Raw genomic sequence first — 20330 nt, 5'->3', positions numbered from 1 at the left:
TGGACCCAACACTGAACCCTGAGGGACTCCACTAATAACATTAGTCCACGATGAGCAGTGTCCATTGATTACCACTCTGTCTTCTCCCCCTCAATCATCCCTTTATCCATAACATGCACACAATATTAACTTTTGTGCCCTTAAAAGTGATATCTGCTCTACAGCATAACATCATCTACTTTTGCCCCTGGCAGACATACACCGGTCCTATTCCACCTATCCTTCTTGCTCAACTTATTTTGTGTTTCCTTGACAATAGTGTCACCGACAATAATCGCCTCCTGTAGGACCAGTACATTCTGTCTTGGAGATTGCTGCTGTGTTGTTTGATGCAAAAGTGTGGGCTCCGGCTTTGAGTTTGGCAGCTGAGAGCTTGATGGGCCCCCATTTTCAAACTCTCATAAATGTCCATCAGAATTCAGAGTATGCCTAATTTCTTCACACTCCCTGCACCTGTCACACACAAATACATCCCCCTTGGCTGTATCAATTTGAACTGAATGGGAAGCTCATCCTGCCACTTGGATTCTGGTTGGTTGGCCAGCTGGGGGGTGAGTGATTTTTATGGTCTGTTTTTAAATAGCTGTAAGTCTCTCATAATCCTTGTGAATTGCTGCAGTTTTGTGTGAACTTGATTGTTTGCTGTGATGATTGTGGAATAGATGAAGATGAGGAAGGATGAGGTTATGCTGTGGATGGCCCATGTTTCTTTAATTAGATAATAGCTGCTTCTTTGTATTCTGTTTTCCTGTCTTGGATGCTCTGTTCTCTCCGGGTCTGGGCATGTGCTCACTTAAGAAATAACATTATTTACAAGTCAGCCTAAAATTGCTAGTATCTCTCTTTTTTTATCACTTTTAATCATATAACATCCAAAAAGTTGTCACTGGCAGAAACAGTGCATCCCTAAACCAGCAAGAGAGAAAACTAAAATGCAGAGAAATGTTTATCTAATTATTTCGATCCTGCATTGAAATAAAACCACCACTTCTTTCACTGCCTCTTTAAATTCTCTTCTTTAGGTTGACATTCTTTGGTAGCAAAGAACACTAATAATCCCTCCCCTCACCCAGGTCTATCTCTTTCCAGTAGATCAGTCAGATGTGTAGGAAGTGGCAGCTACCCAGAATAGATCATTACCTCACCCTAACAAATACTAGGCCACAAGCAGAAGAAACATGGACAGAAAACCATGTTTTTCTGAAACATGGCAGCAGGGTTGATGTGCATAATCTCAGGAAGTTTCGAGAATTGTAGAATAATTGGAAAGCAGTATAAAAGTCTCATATTTTATTCTGTTATTTTCAAGGCCACCAGTGAAGAATTTGAAATGTATCGCAGTTTAATTGTTATATGTAAATTACTGTAGGTTTTCAGCTTTTCTAAATTAAACTTTGTTACCATAGTATGAAGCACCTCCTTTTATATCATAATGCCTCCCTATTTCATATTAGCAGAAATCACTAAGCAATCTTTATAAGAAAGACTTTTGTAAATTAATTCATTCAAATATGCAAGTGATATCATAATATCATCTATTGATAAGAAAATGGAATAAATTTGAAAATTTACTTTCATTCTGTGAAATAGTTATAATTTGGACAATCTACATCATCTTGATTGTTAAAAGTTAATGTGGTTTGGAATATATCATTTTGCCTCCAATGGATTTATGTAGATATTTCATGATAAAATAGAACCATAACTGATTCATGGTCCAAAATGGCAATGAACTGATAATGTAAAACAGCAAACGAAGCTATACCAAGGGTTAAATTGTTAACACCAAAAGTTCACTAATTTCTGTTTCTCTTGATTAATTCAAAGTAATGCATTCAACACAATTTATATTGCTAATGATGTTTTTTCATTTATTTCCATTTAGATTGACAACAGAAGTTCGAAGGCAACTATGTGCCTGCCTTGATCCACCCAATAGTCGAGGTAATGATTGGAGAAGGTTGGCAAATGAGCTTGGTGTAGACAGGTGAGGGTTTTTTTTTTTTTTTTTTCATGGTAGAATGCATAATTCTTTGTATTGTTTATTTCCAATAGATTGGGCTAGTGTTTGTTGAAAGTAAATACTCTACGTTTTGATTGATTTTTCAGTTTTCTTTTTTGTTTTATAGTTTAGCTTTTGGGATCCATTTCTCTTTTTACCTGATGTAACTAGCAATAAGACCCTACCAATCAACCAGCATTTCTGAATATGTATTGTATCAGTGCACACTGTTTCAATTCTTGCAAAAAAAAAAAATAAATAAATAAAAATAATAATAAATAACACTTAGGTAATGTACACACTATATTGCATCACAGGCATGTTTGATTATGAAACAATATACCTCGGAGGTTAAAAACTTCATTCCATTGTCAAAAAGTTTTGACAATGGTACGTCAAAACAAAAGTTCATCATTTGATGTTAATATGATGGTAGATGCTTTGAGGTGGGATATGTGAAAGGGAAGGAGGGAATTAATAAGGGCAGAGAGTTATTTTATCACAGACATTGAAATAATTTTTTTTTTTTTTATGAAAACCCCAAACACGAAAGGTATCTTCAAGCCTCCAATAAGCAAAGTGGTGGTATTTCACTGGTTGATGAAAGTCATCTACAGTTAATACATTTGTGTTCTGTCTTTCAGTTTTAGGGATGTTGTGGTCCTTCTGGTGACAATGGCAAAGCTTGGGCTTAGGTTGACTTTAGAAATGACATTTTAAATATACTTCAGATATATCAAGAAATGGAAACTGGTGAAATAATAATGAGTAATCTGCCTTTCATGGCAGCAATGTTGCCAATAAAGGCAGAATTAAGAATTACAGATTAAAAGAATTACAGATTATTCTCTGATGTTTCATGGTACTTTCTAGTTTTTTAGCCATATTTAGCTGCTTTATTGACTAATTATTAAATAACTTATATTAAATTTTCTATAAGTAGCTTATAGACCTAGTCAAGATCCTTGGTTTATTCTGAATTGAGACAGCGACATTTTGGAAGTTAATTAATACTTAAGTGTCTGTAGATTTACCGATCGTAACTTGCCGCCATTGTTATACGATACGACATTATATCCCAAGCTAGTCAGTAAATTAATCAGTAAAATTTAATCTTGTTAAACTTCATTGTCAATTAAATTGTACTTTTTAATTAAATACATATAACAACTTATATTTTACAAACGTAACATAATTAATTAATACAACTTGATACGGAAGTTATATAAATGGAACTCGGAGATAATACTCAATACTGAAAAATATATATAGTGTTATAACGGGGCTTAGAGGGGAACAGGTATTTTGTGTGTTATCAGACACTCAGCCTAAAACACTGATGGATCCAATATCTTTCTATTACAGAAGATTTAGGAGAAGTCCGGTTGGCCTGCCTCCCTAAAATCCACTCGTGCACAACTTCTCAATGGTAAGCTCTGTTACGTCACTTAGGTGGCAACGAACATGTAGAGTGGTTCTCTTCAAGATTAATTTTCCAACCCACCTAACACTGCCTCGATAGCATCAGCAAATATTCTTGCACCCTTTCTATTTAAGTGTATCTCATCCCTGTAGAAGCAGTCTATCCTGTTAACAAGTACAGACCAGGCTGAAAAAATTCTACCCCTTGAGCCTTGCACCATCTTTCCAGGGCCAATTGATCGACAAGGCTCTCATCATATACTCCCTCCTATCGTGTATGGGCAGAATTGCAGACACTTTCAAATTCAACCCTAATTCACAGCTTTTTTTCAACAGTGACCTGTACTTGTTAAGTAATTCTGCCAGTCTCGTACTCTTAATATCATTAGTGCCAACGTGTACAACTATATCATCTTTTGGGCCCCTAAAAGATGATATCCACTCTACATCATCAACCTTTGCCCCTGGCAGACATATCCTGGTCCTGTTGCACCTATGCTTTTTACAAAGCATGGTCCTCGTTTCCCTGACAATAGAGTCACCAACAACTACTAGTTCCTGTGGGACCAGCGCATTCTGCCTTGGGGGTTGCTGCTGTGTTGCGTTATGACCAAGTGCAAGCTCTGACGTTGATGTTGGCAGCTGAGAGCTTGATGGGCCCCTCAATCTAGATCCTTCAAGGGCATCCACCCTGTCCTTCAAGCCCATATAGGCCCATAACAACACTGAGTTGTCGCCTGATTTCTTTACACTCCTTGCATCGCACGCACACACACAAAAAAGACATCCCCCACGGCAATATCATGTTTCATACCCGATTGCTCCACAAACATCATGCAAGCAGTGCATTTTAAAAGGCTGTGATTCAGAGGGCAACTGCCTACTTCAGTTCTCCTCTGAGCCACATCACTCCCATTAGCTTGAGCCTTTTGCTTTGCTGCTGTAGTCAGAGTCATGATTTCGATTTTATTTCAATAAAATTTCAATTTCAGTACAAAATTATACCCTAAACTTGTATCCCAACACAGTTATAACGCTATATATATTTTTCAGTATCGAGTATTATCTATGAGTTCCCTTTATATAACTTCCGTATCAAGTTATGTATTAATTATGTTACATTGTAATCTAAGTCGTTATATGTATTTAGTTAAAAGTACAATTTAATCGACAAACAAGTTTAACAAAATTAATAGATTTTACTAATTAATTGACAATATTATATTATATACTATACTAACGCTATCTAGTTCGGGATATAACGTATCGTATAACAAAGGTGGCAAGTTAAGAACGGTAAACCTACGGGCACTTAAGTATTAATCAACTTCCAAATCTCGCCATCTCAATTCAGAATAAACTAATGATCCTGACTAGGTCTATAAGCTACTTATAGAAAATAATTTGATGTAACAGTTGGTCAATAAACAGCTAAATATGGCTAAAAAACTTCTCGTTCAGTGGAGCTGCAACTTGTAACACGTGGATTTGATACCCTTACCGATACTTTTATGCAATTACAAGGCAGAGTAAAGAATAAATACACCAGATTAATCAGAAAATCACAAAATAATGCTATACTACAAAATTTAAATCAAAAGTTTTAGAAAAACAATAATTTCAAATCAATAAATAAGAAAATCCACTTAGCGGCTTTGAACACGTCTGGCTCCCAATGCCAAATCATGGGATACCTAGTAATGGGTAGGCCCACCTTTCGCCCAGACGAGGGCAGTCACACTGTGAGGCATTGAGTTCACTAGTTCACGAAACAGTTCCACAGGTAATTCCATCCATGCTTACTACACTGCTGTGCATAATTCCGTCGCATTCCTGGGTGGAGGATCCAAAGCTTGAATGGGCCTTTACCGTGGAGCATCCCAATGATGCTCCACAGGTTTCATGTCCGGTGAATGGGGAGGCCATTCCGTGGTGATAAATTCTGCATAATGCTCTTCGAACCATGTTCTAGTCACCATGGCTCCGTGGGGAGGTGTATTATCCTTCTGGAAGAGTCCATTGCCCTGTGGGTGCATGATGACCATGAAAGGATGCATATCGTCTGCAAGGATGGACACGTAACCCCAACCATTCAGAGATGCGTCTAAACATACCAGAGGTCTCTACATGTGCCTGTTGAACACACCCCAGGCTATTACCAACTGTCCACCTGCCCAAACAGTTTCTTGTTGACATGATGGGTGCATAGCTTCTTGCAGTTTCCGCAAGTTATGCATCCTCCCATCTGCTCGAAATAACTGGAGATGGGACTCACTGGAACAGGAGACCCACCTCCAATCATCCAAGGTCCAGTGCTGATATTCTTTTTCCCAGTTGAGGCCTAGAATCCTGCATCGTGGTGTTTGCAATGGGACTCTGGTGGGTTGATGGCTCCCATAACCTATTGAGGCTAATGATCTCAATAACCTATTGAGGCTATGGTCTTGTTGGAGATGTTTCTGGCACTTTCTTCATTGAAATTAACCCCAGGGGCTCGCATCTGGTGAGTATGGGCTTGGCAAACCCAGGGTCCTGAGCTGGATATCACAATTTTTCTCTTTTTTGCTTTCTTGGTGATTCCCTTCTACTTTTCTCTCTCTCTCTCTCTCTCTCTCTCTCTCTCAGGGTAACACAGGAATTTTTTTTTTTTTGGCTGGTGCAGCATAAGCCTCGGGCTTCCTTGCACCATATACCTATTATTAATAATAATAATATTGAAGTCAGCAGTGATTTGTGCCACTGTCGCTCTCTGGTTGGCTGAAACTATGCGAGATACACATCTACAGCCACATTCATCCACCACCTTTCTCCACCCACAGTGCTGTCCACAATCAGATGTTATTCTGGAAATGGCGTATTCCCAATACACTCCTAATCCTTTCAAATGGGGATAGTGCAATTTCTGTACCACCTCCACGATAGTAATGTGCATTGGGCACCCACTATCATCCCTCTTTCAAAGTCGGTTAACCCATGACGTTTATCCATACTGACATCAAATTACGTCTACGTGAATGCAGTGTATCTGTATACCAGCAAGCGGTGGGTTCGTCCACTAGCAAGAGGGGTGAAAGCATTGCCTTGCCCTGGAACCAGGTATCCCATGAATTCTGTCCTCTCAGTGTATTTCATTATATAGATAGTATGGGATTTTGTGGTTATCTTCATTGCAGTGTGTCCAGTATCGATGACCACTGTTGTTAGGCCTAGTACTAAACTACAGATAGTGGTAGGAGGTGTTTCTTATGGGGGGAAAAATAAATAAAAGTGTTTGGGAATGGTTTTATATATAAAAAAAAAAATTCAACTTCTAAATTCATTCTCATACAAAAAGGCTACACTTTGGTAAATATACACCATAATGAAAGCCACTTGTGAGTTAGATGCAGGACAGAATGTATCTCTAGTTGATTTATTTCTAACTGCATTTGCAATGTACTTGCATCTTTGTTCTTTATATCCTTAATAAAAGTACAGTTATGATATTTTACTGTATTCAATATTTTGACTAACCAGCTTAAGCCAGATAAACACAATCCATTGCATTATACATATTTAAGTTGTTACCTTTTTATTCTACAAATTGCCAGAGGAACTGAAGTATTAATGTAAGTTTCCATGGCTCATTTAGGACTATGCAAAGAATGAATTAAATAAACAATTAGTGTTATTACACTAAGCAAATTTTCAAAATGGCTCTGTTTATCTGCATTTTTTGATGTTTATCTATGACTTCTGGATATGTCCTTGGTTTTTGCATAGCATCAATGGTTCACAAGTTTATTTTATCAAGAACATATTGTGTTATATTGCACAACAACAGCTAAATATATCACTATTTTTAATCACTAGACAAGTTTGATAACCAACACTGGCAACCCTTTTACAACCTCATTGCATTGCACACCCAAATATGGCGACTCCGTAGCCAGGTGGGAAGGAGCAACAGTGCATAGCACACGCTTCTTGATTAGACCGGGGTTCGAGCCCGTCACCACCAAATATGGAGGATGCAGAAAGGTCAGGGAATGACCACCGCATATCCTGGAGCAATATGGCCTTAGTTGCTAATGCTCCTAAAAACCAAATAACAAACATAACAAACAGCACACCCAAATACATCTTGCAGTACCTGTGGAGAGATCCTGTTCTTGGTGTCTGTATTTAAAATTTGAGCATTTTCTTTGTAACTTTACACTCAGACTATGACACATTATTGATAAATGTGGATACATTGAACACGTGGCATGAATTTCTCAACACTGCTAAATATACAAGAGTGGATCTTACTCACACATGCATAAGGAAGAGGAGGAATTTATGATGAACACTTGTTGTGCTACCAATTACCCATTAACAACCGAAATATCATTCTCCTGGTGTTTTCAGATCTTGAAGATATGGATGGATAAAATGACAGCTGTTTCTGTCAATGGTGTGTGATGAAGTTCCTGTTCAAATTGGAGGATCAGTCAGCCACATCTATCAATCAAACTCCTGGCAGTCTACAAGGGCAGATAATTGATTTTAAGTAATGTCTATAAGTGGCTCCAGAGGTTTTGGGAAGGTGATTTCAATATCAAGGACAAACCAAGAGCTGGAAGACCAATGTCTGTTACAAACAGTGAAACCACAGAACTCATTAACCAGCTTGTTCAAAACGACAGATGCATAACCACCAGATACGTGATGGAGGTTGCAAAAACTCAAAAGGGAAGCATTTCTAAGTTCCAGTCAACCCTTCCCCATCTCTTTCATCATGTAGTATGACTGACAACTTTTGAGGGTTATGATGGACATCATGGCGAGATCCAGTCTTCCTTATATTTCAAGGGACAGCTCTAAAATGGTGTTCGCAGGCCGACTGCTAGTTAGTACCCCGGACCGAACCTGTTGGTAACTCTCTAGGAGGCTTCTGGATCAGCTAGTGTATAATCTTGCTACCTCTACTCTGCCAGATAGTGACTGGAGAGAGTCCAACAAGTAGTGTGTGTGTGGGGGGGGGGCATTGTTGAGGCCACGTTATGTCAAGGATCTGGGTATATTCTTACCATGTGAACGCCATATCCAAAAATTTAATTACTTCATGCAGTATGCCCCCCCATGATCCCACTTTCTCACTATTGAATACACCATGAATTGTCAAACTAATAGAGTAAGCTTATCTGCGAAAAGTTCTAAACTTCCCAAACACTTCAGAGTTCGTTTCACAAATATACGCGGCCTAGTTCTAATGTCAACAATGCCCATTTCCACTTGCAGTCTGCCAAACCCATGTACTTTTTCTGACAGAATCTCAGTTATCGGTTGATTCAACTACTGCTCATCTCAGTTCACCAAATTATTCGCTGTACGATTCCGTTCGCCTCAAAGTTGGTACATGTGCATAAGTCCGTTCCGATATTCCATCAGAGACTTGGTAATTTGGAATCTCCTCTTTTCGATCTTCTCTGGTTTAAATTATCTCTACCTCATTCTGTCTAATTTATCTGTTATCTCTATCGTTCTCCCGACTCCACTCACTTGGAGCTCTTTGACTTCCTCTCTTTGCAACTTGACTTTCTCCAGTCCAACTTTCCTAACAGTGAGGTAATTTTCCTTGGTGATTTTAATGTTCACAGCTCCAGCTGGCATCCATTTTCTAGTCACACCGATCCAGCTGCTCGAGATGCTGAGACTTTTGAAATTACTAATGACCTTGCAGAGATCGTTAATTTACCTACAAGAATACCGGACAATTCTAACCATATAGCCAACACGCTTGATCTTTTTCTCACAAACAACCCTTCTAAATACACGGTCAAAGTGAGTGGTCCTTTAGGCACCTCAGATCACAACAACTTGGTGATTCTCTTCTCCAATGGAGCCTTTATCTCATGGCTATTCCCAACCTCATGTTTGGCATTACAAGAATGCAAAATGGGATGACCTGCGAGATTTCTTTTCCTTGGTTGGATTACTGTTTCAAAACTTCTGATATCAATGTTTGCTCAGATTGTGTCCGTGAAATTACTCTTGTAGGAATGGAATCCTTTATTCCCTACTCCACTTTAAAATCTTGTACTTATCTAAACCTTGGTTTTCCGATAAATGTGCTAAGGCTGTTCAACAGAAGAATGTTGCATATCATAATTGGCTTGTTTCCAATTTTTCAGTTTCATTTTCTGCCTACTCCAAAGCTCACAACAATTGTAAAACAGTTATTAATCAGTCCAAGCTAGATTTTGAACAGGCTAACAGTAGAAAACTTGCTTCTTGCCCTAATGGTATCAAGCATTCTGGTCTCTTGCCAAAACTATTGGCCACAACTTTTGCCCATCTCTGCTCCTACCATCTTTCAAAACCAGATGGTTCTATTGTCATCTCAGCCAAGGATAAAGCTGACCTGCTAGCATCCCATTTTTCTTCCAACCCATGTATTAATGATCTTGGTTAAACACCTTCCACCATTCCCAACATCCTCCATTCAATGCCTCCTGTGGTCTTCCGTTAAAAGGATATCAGAAGTATTTTGACGAATCTTGATTCTAAGAAAGCTCCGGGTCCTGATGTTATTTCTCCACTTATTTTCAAAACCTGTGCTCCTGTTCTTTGCCGCCTTTTTTCACTTTCTTATTCCAAAGGTGTTTTTTCTTCTGCTTGGAAATTTGCTCATATCCAGCCAGTTCCCAAAAAGGGCGACAAATCCCTCCCATCCAATTATCGTCCCATTGCAGTTACCTCTACTCTTTTTAAAGTAATGGAGAAATCAATTAACCGCAAACTCTTAAACTACCTAGAAACCTTCCGTCTGATCAACGATCGCCAGTATGGATTCAGTCAGTGTCGATCCACTATTGATATTCTGGCTTATGTTACCCATTTATGGACTAATTCAGTGGAAAGGTTTGGTGAAAATCTTTTGCTTTTGACATCTCAAAAGGCTTTCGATAGTGTTTGGCATAAAGATCTTTAGAAGATCTTTATGCCAAACACATATGCCAAACACAATTGGCAAACCACAAGCGTCTGTCTTGTGGTTTGCCAATTGTTTTTTGTAATTGGTTATCCAGTTTTCTCTCTGATTGCTCACTGAGGGTGATGGTACATGGCTATCTGTCTTTTAACTTCTCCACTAATGCTGGGGTCCCCCAAGGTTCAGTTCTTTCCCCCACTCTTTTCTTCTTGTATATTAATGACCTTCCATTGACTGGAAATTCTCTCCATAGTTTTGCTGATGATAGCACATTGCATTCCACTTTCCATTTTGAGAAACCTTGCCTTGCTCAATCGGCTTCAACTTCTCGAATATTCACTACCAATTCCTTAAATGCCGATCTCCAGGTAATTCTCCAGTGGGGCAAAGACAACTTAGTTGATTTCAATCCTTCTAAAACTCAGTCTTGTCTTATACCTCTCAAAAAGGATTCTTCTTCGATTTCTAGGCAAGATGATGTATCTCTTTTGGAGATTACCCTGACTTCTAATCTCTCTTGGCACAAGCACATTACAAATATTGCTTCCTCTGCATCTAAAAAACTTGGTTTTCCCTTTCACTGTCGGCGTTACTTTTCTTTCAAACAGCTGTTCACTCTGTACAAATCGCAAATCCTCCCTACCATGGAATATTGTTCCCACATCTGGGGCGGTGCCCCCAAAACTTCTCTCAGGCTTCTAGATTCCATTCAGAAGAGGGCAGTTAGGTTAATTAAAGACTCATCTCTAACAGAGTCTGTCTGCCCACTCTGTCTCATAGTCTTACTGTTTCTACAGATGCTTTCATTTTCTACAGATGCTTTCATGGGTACTGTTCTTCTGAATTGGCTTCTATAATTCCCGCTCTGTTTGAAAACAGTCCGAACACATGCTGCCACCAGCCAACATCCATTTACTATCCAACTTCAAACTCATAGAACCAACTTTTCATCTTCTTTGTTTACTGAATTCAGTTGCCATTTTCTGGAACAACCTTCTTTCATACATATTTCCTGAAAATTACAGTATACAGAAGTTAGTCTGATGTCAACAATTATCTTCTTTCGTTTTCTCAACTTCCAACCCAAGCACACTACTAAGTACTATAGGTTCTAATATTTTTCGTGTTTGGGGTTTTCATAAAAAAAAAAAAAAAAAAAAAATCGTCTATCATCAATTGACACAAGTACAGAAATATCTGTGTGTGCCTAAGCTGGGGCCGCCTCCGTAGCCAGGTGGGAAGGAGCAGCCGTGCGTAGCATACTCTTCTTGATTAGACCGGGGTTCGAGCCCGTCACCACAAAATACGGAGGATGCGGAAAGGTCAGGGAATGACCACCGCATATTCCCAGAGCAATATGGCCTTAGTTGCTAATGCTCCTAAAAAACCAAATAACAACAACAGCCTAAGCATGAGAGATGATGGCTGTAGGGGAAAGAGATCTTGAACTTCTGGAGAGGTTTGGTACTCCAGTCATGTTTCATGAAACAAGACTCTTCCACTATGATCCCAAACCAAACAACAATCCATGAAATGAACACACCCGACATCTGTAAACAAAAAGCCAAAACTTTCCAAATCATCAACAAAACTTATGGCCACCTTCTTCTGGGATCAAAATGGCATTTTTATAGAGTTCATGGAAAGTGAAACAACCATCAACAAAGAAAGATACTGCTTTTTCCTGGAAAAGCTTAATCAAGCTCTGAAAACCAAAAGACCCAAACTGAACTGGCACAACATCAAGTTTCATCAGGAAAAACGCAAGGCCACACACACAACACAAATGACACTGTCAAAGATCATCCAGCTAGGATGGAGCATAATATCTCACCTCCCTGTAGTCCTGACCTTGCACCATCAGATTTTTTTTTGTTTGTAGACTGAAGGTATACCTGTGTGGTAAGTTGTTTAAGAGTGATACTCAGAGGTGGAATTCATTTCTGATATTAAACATTGGTGTAAATGTCAGACTCATAGTTTTTACGAAAGTGCATTCACCACCTGGAAAGAATGGTGGTTTATTTTTGTTTTGTTTGCTTAAGAATTTTTTTATTGTGCATTAGCATCTGTGGCTATAATGTACCAAGTCAAGGAAAGAATGCTGGAAAAAATACAGTGAGTGTGGTTGTTCTTACGTTGAGTGATATTTTCATCAAGTTGAAAGATTGTATTCTCAGAATTTAATAAAGATGTTGCAGCTTATAGTGTTAAGGTATCTAAACAATATCTTAAATTCATCAGATGAATAAAAAATCATCCTGTGCATATAGGAGCAGGATCTTTCGATTGGGATTTGGTACTGGGATTTACTCACTTATTTTCGGGTTTAGGTTATTTGTTGTCTGAGTTTTTTTGTGTGTAAAATTTAGGCCAAAATTTTTGAATTTGATATTAAAATTGTATTAAATATTACCAGTCAGATTATACAATTTCTAAATTAAAATTTTGCATAAATTGTGCAGTCTAATATGAAGTTTGAGCACTGCAGACAGGTTGTAGGTTGCCAGGACAGCTCATGGGGTTTGTCAATGATATACAGGAATTTTGCTAGCAGGTAAGGTCAGGTATAAGGTAATTGTTCAGGCCACATATTGTGTGGTGCCTCCGTAGCCAGGTGGGCAGGAGCAGCAGTGCGTAGCACATGCTTCTTGATTAGACCGGGGTTCGAGCCCGTGATCCACCAAATACGGAGGATGCGGAAAGGTCAGGGTATGACCACCGCATATCCCCGGAGCAATATGGCCTTAGTTGCTAATGCTCCTAATAACAAAATAACATTGTGTACTGCATACAGGTCCAGAGGCCTCATTTTATGAAGGATGTAGAGTTGCTAGAATGGGTACAGAGAAGGACAATGAGATTGGTGAGGAGAACAAAGGCTTAATTTCTGCAAATTGCAGTATCTGGAGACTAGGCATCTGGGAGGTGATCTGATCGAGGTGTTTAAGGCTTTGAATGTCTTAAGCAAAACCCAGTGCTGATGGGATTTTTCCTCCTGCTCAGATGATGTATGTGAGGGGCATAAATTCAAATTAAGGAAGGATGGTTGTAGAATAGATGTGCAGAAGTTTGCCTTCACCAACAAGTTGTTGATTGCTGGAACAAGCTTCCATCTGTTGTGGAAGTGGATAATTTGAATAAATTCAAAGAAGAACTATTCAAACTATTGGAAAAAATGAATAGGTGAAATGGGAAGTTTTTTTTTTGCTGATGCTGTATAAGTTTGCTTTCTTGCTATTTGCCACTATTAATACTAATAATCAACTTTTTTTTTCTCTCAGTGGGAAACTTGTTCCCCTACCCACAGTTCACATGTTGAAGAGCATCACACATTGTGTTTGTTTTGTTTTATTTCAAATGAAATCAATGTAGTGTGGGTTTAATTTAGAAATACACCAATGACTTTTTTAAACAGTAGAACTTTCCCAATGAAAAAAAAAAGTCAGCTACTTAGGCATGATTTTATTTAGAAATCATAGTCTAAAAGGTAATATTTAATTCAATTTTAACATCAAATTTAAAATTTTCAGTCCAAATAGCCTGCCTAAATCTAAAAATAAACAAGGTAGACTTGGAGCCTTTTAATTGAAACACCCTATATAAATAATTGTAGAGGATATTATGGTATAAAAAAAAAAAAAAACACCACTTAAGAGTAATTAATTATTAGAGTAAACTTCCACTGATGTTGTGGAAGTGGGTAGTTCGAATAAATTTAAAGGGTTTAAATTTATTCAATCCTTTGAATAAATTCAAAGAATTGGGCAAATGGAGTGATGCAGTGTAAACTTTCATTATTTTGCTGATACATTAGTACATTTTATTTTATTTTTTTTCATAATTTTGATCTTTATTTATGAGTCTCACTCTATTTGGATGTAAAGTTAAAATAGAAAAAAGTTAATATTTAAAAACATTTATGTACATAGTTTCACTTTTTACAAAACTTTTTCTAATTCTTCACTCATTCTAGCTGGCTTGCATACTGTTTTAAAACTCATCTTACAAAAGGGTTAATACTAGATAATACATGTTGAATGAAGTTATTCTTTTCAGCAATTGGTCTAGTACTTTTATTCAATTTTTGTTTATCTGAACTAATTAATTTTGGCTGTATTATCTAATGGTATTTATATTAATTTTCAGGTATATAAACTACTTTGCCACAAAGAACAGTCCTACAGATAATATCTTAGATCTCTGGGAGGCCAGGCATCATGAAACCAATGCTCTTGCGAACTTACTAAATATTTTGCGCGTGATGGGAAGGAGTGATGCAGTTTCTGCTGTGGAAAAAGAAGTTGGCTCTTGGATCTGAAATGGGAAAAAAAAAAATAATAATGTGAATGCAGCAACTGACAGACAGTGGGTATAAGAAGGAAGTACTTCACTGCCTCTTTGCATCAGGAAGAGGAGCTACTATCCTACTAGAAGGTCCTCTTTGAACAAATCCAGTGCTCAATAAAACAAGACAATACAACGTTGTATAAAGTTATTCTTTCAGGGGTTGGCCTATCCAGGACCCTATTCAGTAGGCCATTACTAAGTCTTCCTGACATTAAACAGAGTTGATGACTGATAGTGTTGGTGTTTGCAGCTGTTTCCTGTTGGCAGTACTGTTGGAGGGGTTTTAGCCCAGTGATTGTTAGGTTTCCATAGGAGATGAGGGATTGTCTGTTGTAAGTCTGTAGCTATAGAACTGTTGAAGATTGTACTGAACAGTGTTTCAGTAATGTTGTCAGATGTGAAGGTTGACGTTGAAAAGAACACAAAGTGATATGCAAAGTGTCCTGTCTTTTGTCGTAATGGTTGTTACCCTGAGATATGCAACTTGCCACCTGACTTCATGTGGCACATACAGCCATGTTATCTTTGTACACTGTTGTACAGTGCTTAAGTTAGAGTAATATAAAAAATTTTGCTGCACTGTCTTTGTATTTGGTCTCATAACTGTTTTACAGATTTATTACATTGTAGAAAGCAAAGTTCACATATAATAATGCAATTGTATAAATATTTCTGAGAACACAGCTTAAAATACAGTGAACTTGGTCACTATCTTTCTTTCTTTTTTTTTATTTATCTTTCTTTCTTCTGAAATCAGAATTTCTTATGCAAATTTAGTTGAAATATAGTAAAATCCAAATATACTGATTGTTAGTATAGTAGCAACATTATCTTGATTTTCAATGGCACTCTATTCCTATGAGCAGTAATTTATGATAAATGAGGCTTATTTTTCCATGATTAGGCAAAATTTATTCTGTATAATCCCGGTTATAAATCTGAAAATATATTTTGGTGAATATACCCCTTGCTTTCTCTAGCATGAATTATGCCACTCTTAATCATGGCTCTAACTATATTCACTTGTGGTGTTCTATGCTAGACAAAGAAGGCAATAGGCTCTTAAATGTTAGATAACACTAAAACAGTAAACAGTGTATTTAATCCTAGTTACAATTCTGAAAGAAGAGGTTTCTTTGTTCTGTAACTGGGATTAAATAAAAATGCTTACTGTTTAATTGTGGTGAAGCATTATATCTTATTTAGAATACTCTGTTATGAGCATCTTCAGGCATTGCTAGTCTACTCTGATATTGTAATGGCTGAGGATACTAGAATTTTTCTTAGAGCTACAAGGTGTGAGTATGAAGTAATAGCTAGTTTTTAAAGACATACACAAACTTTTACATCTAAACTAATGCTGGCCCCTTCAAAAACTTTGGAGGGTATATACTTATTCCAGTGATACTGCCATTGTTCAAAACATTTTTTTAAATTATTCAGGGCCTATGTCACATTATTTTGGATATCCTCAATGATTTTTGAAAACAACCAAAAGGTTATTTGAGGTCAAGTGTGTAGTGAATAAAGTGGGTGATTAAGCTGAACCATTGTGAAATTTTTTCACTGTTGTGGTGGTCATGGTGAAAACGCCTATCATTGGCCACCTTTTGCATTGCACGGAGTTTTTCTATTTCTACAAAATAAGCTTGGTTGACTGTTTGACCTTATGTGATGAATATAGCATAAATTTGTTTCTGATACCAGTTTAATTGATATCAGCAACAAATCCACTTTCCTTTTGCTTATGATTCTGACTTGTTATTTCTTTAATGTGAGGGCTGTTGTAATGTTTCCACTGAAGACTTTGTCTCCCCCCCCCCCCCCTATTTTTTTCTGGGGCACTGAATGTGGTATGTTTCTTTCCAGCTACTGTTTTTGTTGTATTCATTATTTTATTCAGCTTTGCTCAAAAGATGAGCAAGTGTCAAATTTTTTTTTATTATTATTATTGCTATTCATCTCTGAATTTCTAATGTCAAGTTTCTTTCAGAGTTCCTTTCCTTCATTGCAATTTAACTCTTCACTTGTTATTCTCATAGTTAATCATTTGTATAAACAATGCAATCTCTGACTATTTCAACATTTTCTCCAGTCTTGCAATTGACTAAATAGCTGATTTGTGCATCACCATGGACACTTTTTCCCTCTCTTCTGTAAACCTTTTGTGCCAGTTGAAACTATTCTTGACATTACTTCATAAGCTTTTAACACGACAAATGTCATGCTAGCAGATATGACCTCACACAATTTCATATTCCTTGCTCTTAACAGTATTCAGTTCTTTTTATGGTGACACAAACTAGTACTTGCTTCTATTCATTGCTACTAATGCAAGATTGGCTGATTTACTGAAAGCACTGCTGATGCAAGTCAAAATACATGTTAACATGTTCTGCTATGATTGCTCCTCCAATTCCATAGACCTTATGTGTAATTTAGTATTATTACTTTATTCACATCTAATATTTTTCACATTTAATGCAAAAATAATTACTTGCTTCATCTTTAGTATAAACTATTTTGATTTAAGCAGATAACCGAACTAAATTTCTGACTAGTGTTTTAAATGAGATTATCAATTTTATTAAATGAATTCTTTTCCTCTACAATGATCCTTTTCTCTCCACCTTTCCATAGAGGAATTCATAATACATACTGTGGGAAGCTTGAGTGTGTATATGTCCCAAAAAAGGTTAAAAAAAAAAAAAAAAAAAAAAAAAACTGGCCTCTGTAGCTGTCCCAAAAAATTAAAGCTATTTTATATTAAATATGAAATTGTGATGACACTTATTCCTTATTATTTTCACAGATTATTCCTTATTATCAATTGGTTTTTTGGTTAATTACTATATTTTGAAAAATGCTTCCTGGTAAACGCAGTTCATTTTTTTATTTCCAGTATAGTGCCAAATTGCTCTAAATTATACAACTTAGAATGTTATTTACTTATACATTATTTTATTCCATTATTTATTCATATTTCAATTGTATCTTTTAATTCTCTTATATAGCTATCTTAGAATATTGTTGGTGCTGAAAAAAAAAATTCTTTTTTTTGATGAATATATTGATATTTGTCACAATGTTGAATATAAACTGATTATGCTCTTTATTGCAATATAATTCCTGAAAATTGCTGCAATAAATTTTAACCAGTTTGTTTAACATAATAACAAATACCATCTTTTCACCATGGTTACCAGTGCATAGCCTTTAAGAATTTATATTAAATTTATTAATTGCATTAAAATTGATCACACAGCTTAATGAATTTAGAATTTACAGCCTTCAAAAAAGAGATGAGCATCTTGGTACTCAGATGAATATAGACATTCCATGTCACATCATGATAGTAAAACCTGTCTAACAGGCAGTCTTTATACATATTTTGAAAATTTGTTTGTATTCAAATGACTAAAAAAGAAATGTCAAAACTTAAAAGCAATTTTGACATCTTAATAAAGGTTTCTAAATCTGTAATAAAGTGTAATAATTTCTTTAACAGTACACTAGATTTTATAAAAATTAAAAACAGCATAAATTGGAAAAATCAACTTCTCTGAATCGGTTCCATACAAACTAAGAACAAAGTTATGTATGAGCACTTGGATATTTTCTGTGATTGGTAACTGCTGAAGTTAGTCTTGAGAGAGTCTACACTGTTTCCTCTAAAAATTCAGTATCTATATACATAAAACTCTTAAGCTGCTCAAATTTTCCAACTGCTAATTGTTGCCAGCATGCAGTTCACCTCACATGATCACCATAATGGGCATTCTTTATTAATTTTTGTACTAATGTTTTTCAACTGAAGAACGGCAACCTATGCCTGAAAGCTATTGATGTATGTTTATTTTATCTGTCTTCAATTTTAATAAAGTTCTAAGTTTTTAAGAAGTGTAAAAATGACTGAACAAGTGTAAGAACTTTGAGAAAGTGTAGAAGAAATGCTTATGAAACATTAGAGGAGAGATCTAATAGACTAAAAGACTGAAACAAGACTCTGCAACTATAAAGACAGACAGAAAACATTGAAGAAAGAGAAGCAAGATTGGAAATGAGAAGACGGGCAAAATGGCGTAGGACTAATCAAATAGAAGTACCGGATGCAAATAATCAACAAGCTGTAATTAATGTGGAAGAGCATGACATAGGAAATATGTGTTACAACTGTGAGTCTTGCAATGCAAGATACTGGGGACATGAGTTAAACACATTGAATAAATACACTAAATGCTGTCATGATGGCACCCATTGATGCCGTTCGCATCAGTGGGTGCAGAGATTAAATCACTGTCTGGAAATGGTCCATACTGTTTTAGAATACATGGCTAGATTTACCATTTGGCCTCACCGCTATATCCAAATGAGGTAAATAAGACAGGATATGGACAATTTTATATTTTCGATTCTGCTGAAGCAACAACAAAATGGCTTGAAAAACAATCGAACCAAGGGTGGATGGCTGAAGTAATGCAACAATTGGACAAGATGCTGCAACAAGTTAACCCATGTGCTAAGTCATATAAAAAAATGCACCAAATAACCTAGTCCAATCCAACAATGAATGTGCACATAGTATTTATAGAAGACCCGGACTTAGTTAAGAGATAATATAATGAACCTACATCCAAAACAAAGGTTGCTGCAATATTTGTTGGAGAAGACTGGGAACCACCTGTAAATAGAGACATATGCATGTGTCCCACAGATGACGGCTGTAGAATTATATCGCCGCTAAACAAGAAATGGTGAAGACTGAAGGATCTAGATTAAACTACTGCCATAATCGGAACAATGGTGTATGTTACGCCGGGTATAACTAGTTTAATATAATCATACTCTGGTTGTCTTTCTAGGCAAGTGACCCCCCCCCTCTTTTCCATTTCAGTGTACAGTACATTATACAAATTTCATCATTAAGTTGTTTTTTGGCAGTGTTTGTTAAAAATATATTTTTTTACAATTGCCAAATTAGCCTGCTGTCACTGCTTTATTGCTGTCTTTTGTTAACTGGATTGTAGTTGGTACTAGTTGGTAAATAAAAATAAGGAGAAAAACACATTTTTTAGACCATAAGATGTATAAAGAATATAAATGTATAAATCTTGCAGGATAGATGTGCAGAAGGTTTCTTTCAGCCAGCAGGTTGATTGTTGGAACAAACTTCCATCTGTTGTTGTGGAGATAGGTAGGTAGTTTGAATAACTTCAAGGAAGAACTAGACATTGTCTTCAAATTCCATAATTTCTTGTGTCTTTAGTTTCATTAGTGTAAGCATTAATATTAATTGCATAATGATGCAAGAAAGCAAACTCATTCTGCATCTGCTGGGGGAGACTTATTATAATCATTAAAAGTTGCCTATCCAATTAGTCTGAATTTTTCCAAATCCCCTGTATCAACCACCATTACAAGTAACTTATTCCAATGTTATGCAATACACTGCCCAAAAGGTAAACTTTAAGTTCTACTGTTCTGCCCTAAGATTTTATAGTTGTTCCCTCTGGTTGTTATCTTACCAGTGAAAATATTCTCCTTCATTTATTTTAACCATCTTCTTCGAGTTCTCTCATATATTCCAATAAAATCCTCCAC

The 20330-nt window shown here is 36.6% G+C and overlaps 1 protein-coding gene across 3 annotated transcripts in view; it reads left to right on the top strand.

The window, feature by feature from the left end:
- The window catches only part of LOC150083720 (netrin receptor UNC5C-like), a 324657-nt gene extending 307304 nt beyond the window's left edge, over positions 1-17353 (top strand). For all 3 annotated transcript variants that reach the window (XM_090378164.1, XM_090378162.1, XM_090378163.1), the window contains 2 exons: positions 1886-1987; positions 14529-17353. In XM_090378164.1, the coding sequence (XP_090234290.1) occupies positions 1886-1987; positions 14529-14700 (274 nt within the window). In that variant the 3' untranslated portion in view covers positions 14701-17353. The remainder of the gene's footprint in view (positions 1-1885; positions 1988-14528) is intronic.
- Positions 17354-20330: the final 2977 nt, after the last annotated feature.

The sequence above is a fragment of the Mastigoproctus giganteus genome, chromosome 7 (assembly GCF_048544385.1).
Source record: "Mastigoproctus giganteus isolate SK-2022 chromosome 7, ASM4854438v1, whole genome shotgun sequence".
NCBI classification, from domain to species: domain Eukaryota; kingdom Metazoa; phylum Arthropoda; class Arachnida; order Uropygi; family Thelyphonidae; genus Mastigoproctus; species Mastigoproctus giganteus.
The sequence above is the reverse complement of the archived record's forward strand: the minus strand, read 5'-3'. Positions and strand labels throughout refer to the sequence as shown.